General features: G+C 34.5%; 1 protein-coding gene and 1 long non-coding RNA gene across 3 annotated transcripts in view; one reads left to right on the top strand and one right to left on the bottom strand.

The window, feature by feature from the left end:
- The first annotated feature begins 657 nt into the window (after window positions 1-657).
- On the top strand, window positions 658-2,338 carry LOC119839257. The gene is made up of 3 exons (XR_005288240.1): window positions 658-794; window positions 1,472-1,546; window positions 2,216-2,338. It is a non-coding gene; the product is annotated as an uncharacterized LOC119839257 (long non-coding RNA).
- Window positions 2,339-7,480: 5,142 nt separating this feature from the next.
- Window positions 7,481-13,154, bottom strand: part of LOC119839234 (protein toll-like) — a 17,721-nt gene continuing 12,047 nt past the window's right edge. For both annotated transcript variants that reach the window (XM_038365454.1, XM_038365453.1), the window contains exons 6-10: window positions 12,821-12,984; window positions 12,236-12,630; window positions 10,949-11,051; window positions 10,276-10,488; window positions 7,481-9,557 (exon numbers count right to left, since the gene is read on the bottom strand). In XM_038365454.1, the coding sequence (XP_038221382.1) occupies window positions 8,124-9,557; window positions 10,276-10,488; window positions 10,949-11,051; window positions 12,236-12,630; window positions 12,821-12,984 (2,309 nt within the window). In that variant the 3' untranslated portion in view covers window positions 7,481-8,123. The remainder of the gene's footprint in view (window positions 9,558-10,275; window positions 10,489-10,948; window positions 11,052-12,235; window positions 12,631-12,820; window positions 12,985-13,154) is intronic.

The raw sequence follows: 13,154 nt of genomic DNA, 5'->3' as shown, positions 1-13,154 counted from the left end.
CACGCACACACCCGCACACAAACCATATACATACTCTCTCTCTCACACACACGCATACTCCCGCACACGCACACTCGTACACGCACACGCACACGCACGTAATTGCGGTTCAAGTGTGGATGTGCAAATCAATCAAAAGCAATCTAGCAAAGTTTAACAAAAAAAGTATGGAAGATAACCAGTAGTTTGCAATTTTTTTTCTGTTTTTCGATTTGCTAGCATTGTGACGTCACAACATAGCGCAAGCGACTCTTATATGAAACACACACACACACACACACACAAATATTGTATTAATTTAGAATATTTTCCATTTTAGTATTTATTTCTTGTTTAATTTCTCTGTATCATGGATACTAAACTCCATTTAATCAGTTGTTTTAATGCGAATTTTAAAAAATATTTTTTCTTACATATCATTTATGTTTTGCTATTTCCATGTTACAGCGGGACAAACGTACAGCAAATATAATTATCCTACTAATATTATAAATGCGAAAGTTTGTGAGGATGTATGTGTATGTTTGTTACTCTTTCACGCAAAAACTATTGAACCGATTGCAATGAAATTTGTAGGTAGACAGCTGAACAACTGGAATAACATATAGGCAACTTTTATCCCGATATTCCTACGGGATACGGACTTACGCAGGTGAAACCGCGGTGCGCAGCTAGTACGTTATAAATGTTATAGAAACTAATTTTATTTATATTTTTCTATAGATTTGGACGAAAGTGAAGACTGCAAGTCGATAGATGGCGTCAGCGACATGGAGACAGCTGTTATGATGCAGGTGAGCTTGTTTGTGTGTTTGTAAATACGTCAGGTAGAAATTGCTGGATCGATTTCGATTAAATTTTTATTTTGCCAGGGGTGAGAAGGTTTCTGTGTTTCTATTTAGTCAATAATGGTTATGTATGATAATTGAAAGTGTTGAATTATTTTAAAAATTTAATAAAAAGTCTTAATGTATTATAATCGTAAAATGGCTGGACATTGGTTGATTAGGTTTTGCTGACAGATTGATTAGGAGTGTCGGGGCATTTTTAAAATCGGTTAATAATAATGGATCTTTCTTACAGCATTCAAAACATTTTTTCCAATTTTATTTCAACGTGCTACGTTATATAAAAAGCGGTCGAGCCGTTTTCAAGTATCACGCTCACATTAATTTTCCTTATTACATATGCTATGCTTTTCTATTTGTTTTATATAATTAAATTTATTTAATTTATTGTAATATCATAAATTAAATGTGTTATTCTCGAATTAAACACTCTCCTTTCGATTTTTTAATGAAAATGAAATGAAATTCTTTATTGCTTATAAAAACAAAAGAAAGAAAAAACTGAACGACATTAAATAAGCAAATAAGAAATTATTAATAAATAACATTAAATAAGAAAATGTAAATAGCATTAAATAATAAAATGTGGGTAGATATAATATTTTTTTATTAACTTTTTTCAGGAAGTGCTTTTGGCGAGAGAAAACAGAGTCATAGAGAGAGCTGCGTCCATTCTGCACAATCAAACAACACATAAGGTTCATTTTTTATATATATAACTAGCTGTCCGCTCCGACTTCGCCCGTGGTATATATATAGCCTATAGCCTTCCTCAATAAATGGACTATCTGACACTGAATTTTTCAAATCGGACCAGCAGTTCCTGAGATTAGTGCGTTCAAACAAACAAACTCTTCAGCTTCGTAATATTAGTATAGGTTGACTAGTTGCGTCCCGCGGCTTTACCGTTACGTGTTGTTCTTCTAAATCCCAATGTTCCAGGAGTATTGCAATAAAGGACGTAAGTTATTTCTAATTACATCGGCCATGTGCCAGTGAAAGTACAATCGTAATCGGTCCAGCCGTTCCAGAGATTAACCGGAACGAACAGACCGTTTAAGTGTTGCATATAGATGTAAGACGACGATGCTGTACCGATTTTGATGAAACACTGTCGGATGAGTAGCTTAGGTCTGTCCGTCTGACCGCCCGTTGAAATTTCCAGGGACGTTGTCGCCTTATCAACAGTAATAAATCGAGGTTAAGCAACTGTTAGCGCGGTCACGGATTGGATGGGTGACCGAATTTGTCTTCCAGTTGCTTTGTGATTTTGTACAGAACACTCAGGAGGTCGACTCGCGCTTGACCGATTTTTATCTCGGGCGAATCTTTTATCTATCTATCTTTCTTTCTTTCTTTCATTACAGAATGACACATCGAGAAGCAGAAAAAGAAGCGAAAAGAAGCATTGGTTGGAAACACAGGCCTCGGAGACGAACTTATAAAAAATTTCAAACTAAAAATAAATAAATAATAATTAAAAAAATTAATAAAAAGCCCGCGTTGTTAGAATCAACTAAATTGTCTCACTCTTATAAAGAGTATAAGGAAATTATTTAATCTGTCGATCCCCAGGATAATAAGATAAACTCATGAAACTATTGTATTGTCACCGATCCGCGATAAGTGTACAGAGTTTGGGTTCAATCTGTCAATTTTCAATTCAATCATATACAGGCGAAGCTGATAAAAGCGTGTTTAATAAAAGCCCATACTACTAATGGTAAAAGTATTTTTAAAATCGATCCAGTAGTTTGAGCAAATAAACAATATACAAACCATTCTTTTAATATTTGAATAAACTAGCTGAGTTCTATGACTTCATCTGCGTTAAATAAGTACATAGTATTGAAAAGGGAATGAGAGAATGAGTATAAAGAATAATAATTTGATTTTTTTTATTTAGTTTGTATTATCAATAATTTTGAACCCAAAACTAAATAATGAAGAATCACTTTTGAAAGAAAAACTGAATATAACTTTAAACTTATCAATGATATGGTAAAATTATCAAAACTTGCACTTCCATATATTACTTCAAAAAAATAATAAATTTTTCTGAATAATACAATGAAAAAGTATATAAAATGTTATTTTATTTTAAATTAGCCATTTTTTTAATAAAATGTATTTTTAAACGGTCTACTTAATAATGTATTTAAATCTTAATAAAATAATGCTTTATTATATTTCTTTTAACAGAATAAACTCAAATCAAAATATTCTAAAGCTTTATTATTAACCGACGTTCTCCAAAAAGGTAGGAGGTTCTCAGCTGAACTGCATTTTTCAACCGATTGATATGGGTTCTTTTTGTCTTGTGATCTGGAGTGGTGGGGAGATACCCAGGGACGTCAGTGACCTATTTTGTAGAAAGTTTTTTCTAAATTTATTCATTAGAATGACAAAATCAGTACAATTTTTTTTAATTATCAGATAATTACGAAAAAACGACTGAATTCCTTAAAAAAATCGTGAAAAATAAAAATTGTGGTAGGTTTTTTATGCTTGCATTTATTTAATTTAAAATTATTTTCATTGAAAGATATATTTTTCTCCGTCATATATATCAGGTAAGAGTGAGAGAAAAACCCAATGAAGCATCACATACTGTAGTTAAGTACAACTTATTGAGTACATAATGATTGTTTTTATTATTAGGAATTACAAATCTGATTAGACTGTAGTCATTTAGTAGGTTAATAATAAGTAATTAACGAAAAAACAACGTAATATTAAACGGACAAGACAATTTTTGAAAAGAAAAACAGATTAAAACACGTTTAATTACGACAAAAACAGGCTTTTATAAAATTCTTATCAAAATTCAAAATATTATTTAAACTCGACGCCAGACTGTCAGAATGACGTATTATATGAGAAAAAAGTTGAAAACCTTACGAATGTTAAAAATTTTAATGTAATTAATACTCGTTGATATATAAAATAGTCGTTTCATCGTATTTTTCCAGAAACTTCTTTAAATGCCAAAATTCGAGAACGCGATACTGCCATCTCACTCTAACAAATCAGCAGCGTAACGCGTGCGAGTGAGACGGAAAGCTTTGCATGTGAATATAGATTAAAGAACACGAAAAATAAAAAAATCTCAAAATATATTTTTATTATATTAAAATATTGCTAAATGTGGAGTGAATGCGGTGTTCGAGATATATTTTATTGCAAGCGTTTAATAAGTATATTAAATATTAATAATTCAATAACACAATAATAATAATTAGCAAAATAGACATGTAAACAAGTAACAAATAGTCAATACAGTTTAGAATAAAAGTTAATCTTGCAAGTCGATGCTTCAAATTAATTATCGAATATTATTCCCTAACAACTTCATCATCATCAGCCATTACCGTGCACACAATTGCCTATAAAAGACCGCCAAAATGTCCGAGCGGCGTTGCATAAAACTTTCATTGAATTTAACACCTTATTCCGTTGCAATAACGTGCAAGGTCTATTCTGTCGTTTTATGATACTCTGCCCGATACAAGAAGGCAGAGTTTTGCTTTCAAATTATTACACAGAATATTAAATAATGAATGTCTACCGCGGTTAACAAATGAATAAGTCAGCAATAATCCACAATTTAAGGAAATAGTAAATAGGTGATCTGTGTGTGTTTGAGACAGGAAGAGGTAAGGGCAAATTGAAAAAAGTCCACATTTTTTAAAAGTCGAATTTAAAATCAGGTACTTTATAATTTCATGCATATACATGCATGATAATTTTGTAAAACAATTGTTTTTTTTTTATCGCATTCCATTGATAGTTTCAATACAATCAATAAATAATAAAACTTTTGTAATTTAAATAGTTTAAAAACAATTTCATGATGATAAAAAATTTATAAGTGGATGAGATTAGTGTCTTAAATAGTATATATAATTATTTACAACTCTAATTAAATAAAGCGCGTCAAAAATTAAAGTAATTTATAATTTCACTTCGGTTTATAAACTGTTCATTTGTTTTCGACTTTAATTATTTAACTTCATGAATTATTGTCCTTACCTCTACACTGCATCGATGAATGTTACTTGTCAATAAAATTAAAACATTAATTAAATCGCTTTACAAAGGTGCATGTATGAGTCTTCCTCTGGGGAGTGGGGTCTATACAATATACATCATAAATTATAATTATTGTTGTGTTTAAAATTTTGTACATTAAAGCCATTGTTTCAAAGAAAATGAGTGACATTTGTGATTTGACAAACATGAAATGGCGGGAAATTTGGATTTTTTTTGTAGCATTATATTGTCTATTGATTTATCGTTGAATATGGCAATGAAAGTTTTAATCGAAATAATTATTATTAACAATATTTAAAACTAGAAATAAAATTTACATACTTCTGTTTGCTTAAATATATATAACCAGTGATGATTTTAGTACTGCCTCATGAATTATGTGGTGTTTTTTTATTTTCTTTTTAGCTATAGTAACAAAATATGAATTGTTCTTTATTGTATGTGTTTTTTTGTTAATTTTTATACAATGTCTAATAAAATTAGTTTACACACAAGCAACTGGCTAATATTTTTTACTTATACTTTATAAATGCTTGTTGTTAAGTAAAATGCAATAAAATTACTGTTTATTTCTTAAAATAATTTAGTATGGACCCTGTTTGTGTGTTTGTCGATGTAGTGGTGAAGAACGCGACGGTGCTAGTGTAGGTAGCTATTCAATAAAATAATATAACATTTGTTGAGTTTTATTCCTCCAATTCCCTTTCTTTTCTATACCTCAAAGTATTAAATAGTTTATTCAGTTTAGACACATTTTTCTATCGATTCGGTATGTGACAGTGGATTTTATTACAATCAAAAATATAAAGTTGAGAAATTGAAAAATCAAAAGCTACGAAATCCGACTAACATTATTAAACGAAAGCACAGATTATAGAACATGTGACGAAGTGTGAGAATGTATGGATGTGTTCGTTACTCTGACGCGAAATTCACTGAACCGATTTTGATATATGTAAGAATACATATATCATCTTGTAAACTGTGGAGTTAATACTTCATTATAAGTAGAATTTATGATTTATTTATTTATTATAACATCAAATATCAAATACAGGAGGATCCCAATACGATATTGACTTAATCTAATTATGTACAAACTAATACTAAAAAAATTACAAACTAACAAACTATTTAATAACTTAAAATTTAATAACACAACTAACCTAATAACTAATAATATTTACGAGAATGATATAATAGGAAGTAGGAATTTACTCATAGTGGGGTTATATTAAAATAATTTGAGTTTTTTAAAACAGTCTTTATTGTATATTTCGAGATTCCATACACAGGTAGGTTATTTCTATTATATTTTACACGGGTAACTTTTAAGAGCCGATTTTTCAACAAAATATATCTTATTCTCTTGTTTCATAATATGCGATGGCAACATTTAGTAAAAAAATCGGTTCTTAGACGTAATATCGTAAAGAAATTTACATATTTCCTTCAAACATCATATGTAATCGCTTAGCATCAGGCGAAACATCTCTGCCAACCATCACAAAAAATACAGTGAAAACTAAGCGTCGAAGCGACCATGCGCGAGTGAGACGCCATGATCTTTTCTCTCTTTCTAATTGTGATTTTTATAAAGAATATATTTAATTATATTTCGGATACTGATACTTATTTCTATACCGATATATATTATTACAAAATAAAATGTTGATAACAATTCTAGTCAGACTAGATTTTCTTGAGAGATTCTTCAGATACATTTTAAAGAAAGTTTCTTTCTTACTTATATTATATCCTCCAATCTTAAAAGCCTATTTAATTTACTTGTAACCGTTTACTTATTATAAACGACTTATCCCTCTAATAAAATTTCAACGATCAGATAACATTAAAACATTGATTCAAATTGACACCTTATGCCGTTGCGGTAAGGTTCAAAGTCTATTGTATCACACTAATGTTATAAATGTGAAAGTTTATTTGTTTGAATGTTCGTCCGCCAATCACGCTGAAACTACTGAACTGATGAAATTTGGTATACAGACAGGGTAAGAGCTGACTTGGGTGATAGGATACTTTTTATCCTATGAATATTGACAACCGGGCGGAGCCGGGGCGAGCGTCTAGCAGCTCATTTTTAAACATCTGTGCAATACACGCATAGGCGAAGTTTCATTCCAGACAATTTTTCAACGGGATTACAAATGACGTTCTGTTTCCTTATACGTTGTTTCTCCTGTTTACATATTTTCCCATTAAATGTAATTTAATTAGATCTAATATTATAAAAAAACAAATAAATCTATAGTGGCTCATTATTTATAAATTGCAACACAAACGTTAATATCGAGATTCTTAATATAACAATTTTACCTAAATATCTATTTATTCTAATATTATAAAGCTGGAGAGTTTGTTTGTTTGAACGCACTAATCTCAGTAACTGCTGGTCCGATTTGAAAAATTCTTTCAGTATTAGATGGCCCATTTATTGAGGAAGGCTATAGGCTATATATGTACCACGGGCGAAGCCGGGGCGGACCGCTAGTAAAAAATATATATAAAACGGTATATACAAATAAAACATAATTTTCAATATAAAATCTAAGTCATTATTTTTTTTACAATTAATAATATTATGGCATGAGATTTGGCGGCAAAGAGTGTAGATAATAAAAAGTGAGTGTAGTTTAACGGTAATTAACTCAAGTTCATTATTAGACATTAATACAGCTGATTGTTGCTTTCTTTTATATCTTTTATCTATTTAATAGTTCCCTCTGTACCATCTTTTATGTATGCAGAATGGCGATTTTATTAAAGAGAAACTTGGTCCTTTGCAAATCAAGTCGCGGGCTAAAGATGATATACGAATTTGTTTGCTTGAGCGCGCTAATCTCAAAAATTATTTCACACCAGCATGATATAGCTATATATACAGCAAGGGCGAAACCGGACGAAGCGCTAGTATATTATATAACACAGGTGGGAAATCATTACTTTTACAGAAGGCTTTCCTTCCAAGACCGACCTTCAAAACCCCCATGTCTCCTACACATGACCTACCCTGACCAAATACTTTCATTTCAATAGGTCTAGTCGTTCTTTATATTACGATTTGTATATAAAAATATTATTACAATATGCTATACATATAGCCTTTCTTTCTTGTTTTTATAACTTTTGGTCATCGGATAATTAAGGCATGTTAAAATACCCTCACTTTTTATTAATAACGCTTCTAAATTGCCTATTATCCTACCCCAAAACCCCGGGCGCCGTGTTAACCAACTTCCCATCTTTATTCAGCCTAACATTCAACAGAACCGGCGCTATCTTATCTTTCACTTCCTTCAAAGTTTTATTTCCACGCCCATGCACTAAAATAGCGTCGTTCAACCTCTCCCATACCAATGGGTCGTCTAATTTGATGTAAGTGTTCAGAGTAATATACGCCTTAAGGTCACTATCGAGGTTAGGCGTTAGGTACACGTCATCAACTACCAGGATAACGATTCTGCCTTTAGTGTGCGCTGTCCTAAATTCAAAGCTAGCCCATATCGAGTCGATAAAGTGTTTAGAGAGGACTATAATAGTGCATCGCGATTGGTCGACGGATCGAGCGATTTGCTCCGGTATCCAGTCGCCGCCCAGCCAGTCGCGCGTGTGTATGCATAACTTCAATTTCTTCCTACCCTCCAAATTGGGCAGAAGTCTGTTGGTCACGATATTCTCATCCTGGTGCGCGAAACTTACAAATGCGTCGTATTTTATATCATCCGGAAGGACGTCAGCGATGGTGAAGCCCAGTTTCCGGAGGAGGATTCTGACGAAAACGCGGTTTTTGTAATAGCACAAAATGGTGGATATGGACAGCACCGTGAGGAGGGCCAGCGCGGATATCGCTAAAATGGCGTAGTGCAGAACGCACACGGAGTCTATGTTTTTAGACGATATGACTTCCAGATTATCGCAAGTTATGAGAGAATAATCTAGAATGTTCGCTCTATAATCTCTCAACACTTCTAAGCTGTTTTTGTAGGAGCAATCGCATTTGAAAGGATTTTTTGCTAAGTATAGCGAGCAGTTGTTTTGAAGCAATTCTATTGGTGCGCTCGTCAAGTTATTGTCGCGTAAGTCTATCGTAGTCGGTGCTTTAAGTTGAGGCGGGTCAGCCAAGTGCGTGCCGGTTAAGTTCACAAGCTTAACGTAGCTGGGCATCGAAGTTAGGTCCACGGGGCTCTTTAGGAACAGTTCGGCAGACGTCAACCCGTCGGGCAACTCATTGGGCAACAGCTCGGTCAAGTTGTGCGGCGATTTGTTGCAGTACACCTCGAAAGTGAGCGACGCCGGGCGCGCGAGGCAAGTGCAGCCCGCCGGGCAGGGCGCGGACTGGCAGACCAACTGATCCGGCGACAATTTGCTCAACTTGTTGCCCGATAAGTCCGGCGGGGTGACACACTGCGCGTCACCGAAGGCGATGCCGTACGCGCTCGGATTGCGTTTCATGAACTCGAGCAGGGTGTAAAGCGAACAGTCGCAGTTGTACGGATTGTGGTCCAACTGGATCTCTATAGAGTTGGAAGATGCGTCCGCGTTGGTCATATATATCATTCCGATAATCCGGATAGTTGTTATGTTGTTGTAACGCAGGTCCACCGTGGTGGGTCCCAGGATGTTTAGATCGATGTCCTGAAACATTATTTGTGGGTTAGCACTGTGATATCCTGGGATTTAAGCGCAAACATTTATTAATCATGAAACATTTCTTTTATCATGGTATAAATGAACTTAAATGCAATTAATTAAAAACTGTTCATCTGTCCGTCGCTTCTTCACGCCGAAATCAGATCACTGATTTGGATGAAATTTGGTACCAAGATACCTGTGTTCTAAGTCAACCTATGTCAACCACTGCTGCAAACTATCTGCTTCCATTATAGCATTGTAGTAGTGGCTGGCATACCTAGTAGTCACAATTATTTTATTTTATATAAGACATAATATACTAACATAGTTTTTAAGAATTAATTGTTACTAACAAAATGAGTCTGAGTTGCTCGAAATTAAATAAAAATAAATAAATAATTTATATCAACCATAGAACAATTTGAAGAGGATCGCATAAAAAAAATGTCTGGAATAGTTTTCGATAACATGTGCCCACTCCTGTTAGACTTCTAAGACATAACCCTACCTTTTTCAGAGTTTGGTACATTTGGTTCGTCTCTATTTACAACTGTGAAGAATTTCAACGCTAACAGGCCATTTTATTTTGAAATAAGGGCAAAAAACGTACCAGTGTTTAGCGGAGTCAAAGTCAACTGATGCAAAAATTTTATTGATTCACACCTACTACTATCTACTAACTCAATCTTAAAAAAAAATAAAAAAAAAATACTAAACTCACAGTCAACTCAGCGATCCTGTTGTAGGACAGATCCAGCACCTTCAGGTTGACCAGGTTCCTCCAATCGTCCCAGATGCTGTCTATCATATTATGGTTCAGGTCTAGCTTGATAAGCTCCTTCAGGTTGGAGAAGGGAGAATTGGTTTCCAAGCTAGAATAACCTGGATAGGTAGGGGAGGAGAAGGAGAGGAAATTGTGGGAGAGGGATAGAACCTGTAATGTATATTTGTTGGGTTTAACAGATGACATCAAAATGTATAATACGCTCTTTAAAAAACAACTAATTGTCTATTAATAGTTCTTAGAAAAATGTCCGATAAACATTCATTGAAATTAGCATCTTATTCCGTTGCAATAATGTTCCAAGTCTATTGTACCGCTCAATTCATTAAACGCATCAATGAACAATTTACTAACATTCTGTGTTATCTAATTATATAATGGATCTGTTTAGAAATTAAAGTCTTTAATTTCTAAATGTATAATACTCGTTTAAAATCCAACACAACTCAATACTATAATGGATCCATGTTATCTTATTATTTCAAATAAATAAATAAATTAATGTACTATAGTTGATGACAGTCATAAAACATAATATTTGCAAAACAGTTAACAACATTTGTTGTTAAATAAAACCCAAAAAACGGCTAAACTACAAATAGTAACTTACATGCAAGTCCGGGATCAAGTTGAAAGTGTTTCTATGCAAAGTGTGCAAGTTATTGCGATCTAAGTACAACTCATTTAAGTTAGACAGACCGGCAAACGTTCCTCTGTAACAAATAACATTTCATTGTTAGAAATCATAAGGGGGCTGTTTTGAATTTTCGTTTGATCGAAATAAGAATGTGATAGTGACACCGCGTGACAGTGTGACTGCACAGAATGACTGTGACAGTGTGACTGCACAGAGAGACTGTGACAGTGTGACTGCACAGAGAGACTGTGACAGTGTGACTGCACAGAGAGACTGTGACAGTGTGACTGCACAGAGAGACTGTGACAGTGTGACTGCACAGAGAGACTGTGACAGTGTGACTGCACAGAATGACTGTGACAGTGTGACTGCACAGAGTGACTGACAGTGTGACTGTGACAGTGTGACTGTGGCAGTGTCACTGTGACAGTGTGGGGACGCACAAAAAAATGTCTCGCTATGGCAGGCCACAAGGTTGATCACTTACTTGTCCATAAAGAAAATTGATCAGTGAAACAGATGTATATCATCTGCCCCATACCCCGCTCGGGAGCACGGGACTTCACTTTACAATAAGAACGTACATCGATTCTACACAACTGCCTAATTGATGTAGTCAGTTGATAACAAATCGCAGCCAGTCACAAGGACGAGTGACGAGTTACGAAAAGCGACATCTGTTTTTCAACTGACAATTATTCATCCAACAGAATATTAAAATACGATTGATACATATTAAATCATATTGTGGCGTGAAACACTAGCAAGCTACTGTGTTTCGTACATTTTAATACATATATCACAAATCCTACTAATATTATAAATGTGAAAGTTTGTAAGGATGTGTGTGTGTTTGTTACTCTTTCACGAAAAAACTACTGAACGGATTGCAATAAAATTTGGTACGTAGACAGCTGGACAACTGAAATAACATATAGGTAACTTTTTATCCCGATATTCCTACGGGATACGGACTTACGCGGGTAAAACCGCGGGGCGCAGCTAGTAATATTAAAAATGTGAATGTTTGTTCGTTTGAATATTTGTCTGCCAAACACACTGAAAGTTCTGAACGAATGTTGATAAAATTCGGTATACAGACAGGGTTATGACCTGACTTGAGTGATAGGATACGTTTCATCCTGATCAAATGCCCTCTTAGGATCAAACAGGAATCTTGATATCCGGGCGGAGCCGGGACGAGCGTCTAGTACATAATATAAACATAATAATAGTTCCATGAGGTATCATCCAACTTACCCATCCAAATGTCCCAACTTATTGTCAACTACCCTCAAAACGTTCAAGGAACTCAAAGTTAGGAATAATTCATCAGGCAACACTGTCAAGTTATTGTGGCTGATGTCCAACGTCTTTAACTTAGTCTGATCGCGGAACACGTCGGCTGGCAACACTTGCAACAAGTTGTGGCTCAAGTCCAGGGTGATTAAGTTGACGCCAGCGAATATGGGGTGTAGTGTTGCCAGTTTGTTGTGCGAGAGGTTGAGTGTTTGTATGTTTGTGCTGTTCGAGAAGATATTGGGCGGCAGGTTGGCGATGTCGTTCTCGTGTAATACGAGGTTGGTCAGTGTTGGCAGGTTGGCGAAAACGGAATCTTCCAAACGAAGCGGTACTCTGTTACCGTAGAGTCGTATCTGGAATAAGGTATGACTTATTTTTTATCGTAATTATTAGCTAGGATACCCTTCAAAGCTTATTATCACTTTTTGAAAATACATCACGTTATTACTAACATTTATAGAAAATAGAACATACAATTACATCTATAGCTTCTATCTATCACTTTATGAGAATCCACCAAAAACGCAGCAGCCGTTCACTAACCTCTTTTATCTCCTTCAGTCCTTGAAATGTGTCTGTCTGTATCACATTGAAGTCATTATTATACAGATCCAAGTAGGTGATGTGGGAGGAATTTGAGAAGAGCGTCGGGGGAAGGGATGTTAGCCCGTTGGAGTTCAGGCTCACGTTCTGCAGGAGAGGGAGATCTGAAAGGAGATACATTATCTTAATATATATATGTATATATATCACGTGTCAATTTGTTTGTCCGCGATGGACTCCTAAACAATTCAACCGATTTTAACAATTTCACTGCTGATCCAGAAACTTTTTTCATCCGGCGATGCGGCTATGACACGCTCAGCGTGTCTCCCGC

The sequence above is a fragment of the Zerene cesonia genome, unplaced genomic scaffold (genome assembly GCF_012273895.1).
Source record: "Zerene cesonia ecotype Mississippi unplaced genomic scaffold, Zerene_cesonia_1.1 Zces_u010, whole genome shotgun sequence".
In the NCBI taxonomy this organism is placed as follows: Eukaryota; Metazoa; Arthropoda; class Insecta; order Lepidoptera; family Pieridae; genus Zerene; species Zerene cesonia.
Note: the sequence above shows the minus strand (reverse complement) of the source record. Positions and strands in the feature narration are given on the sequence as shown.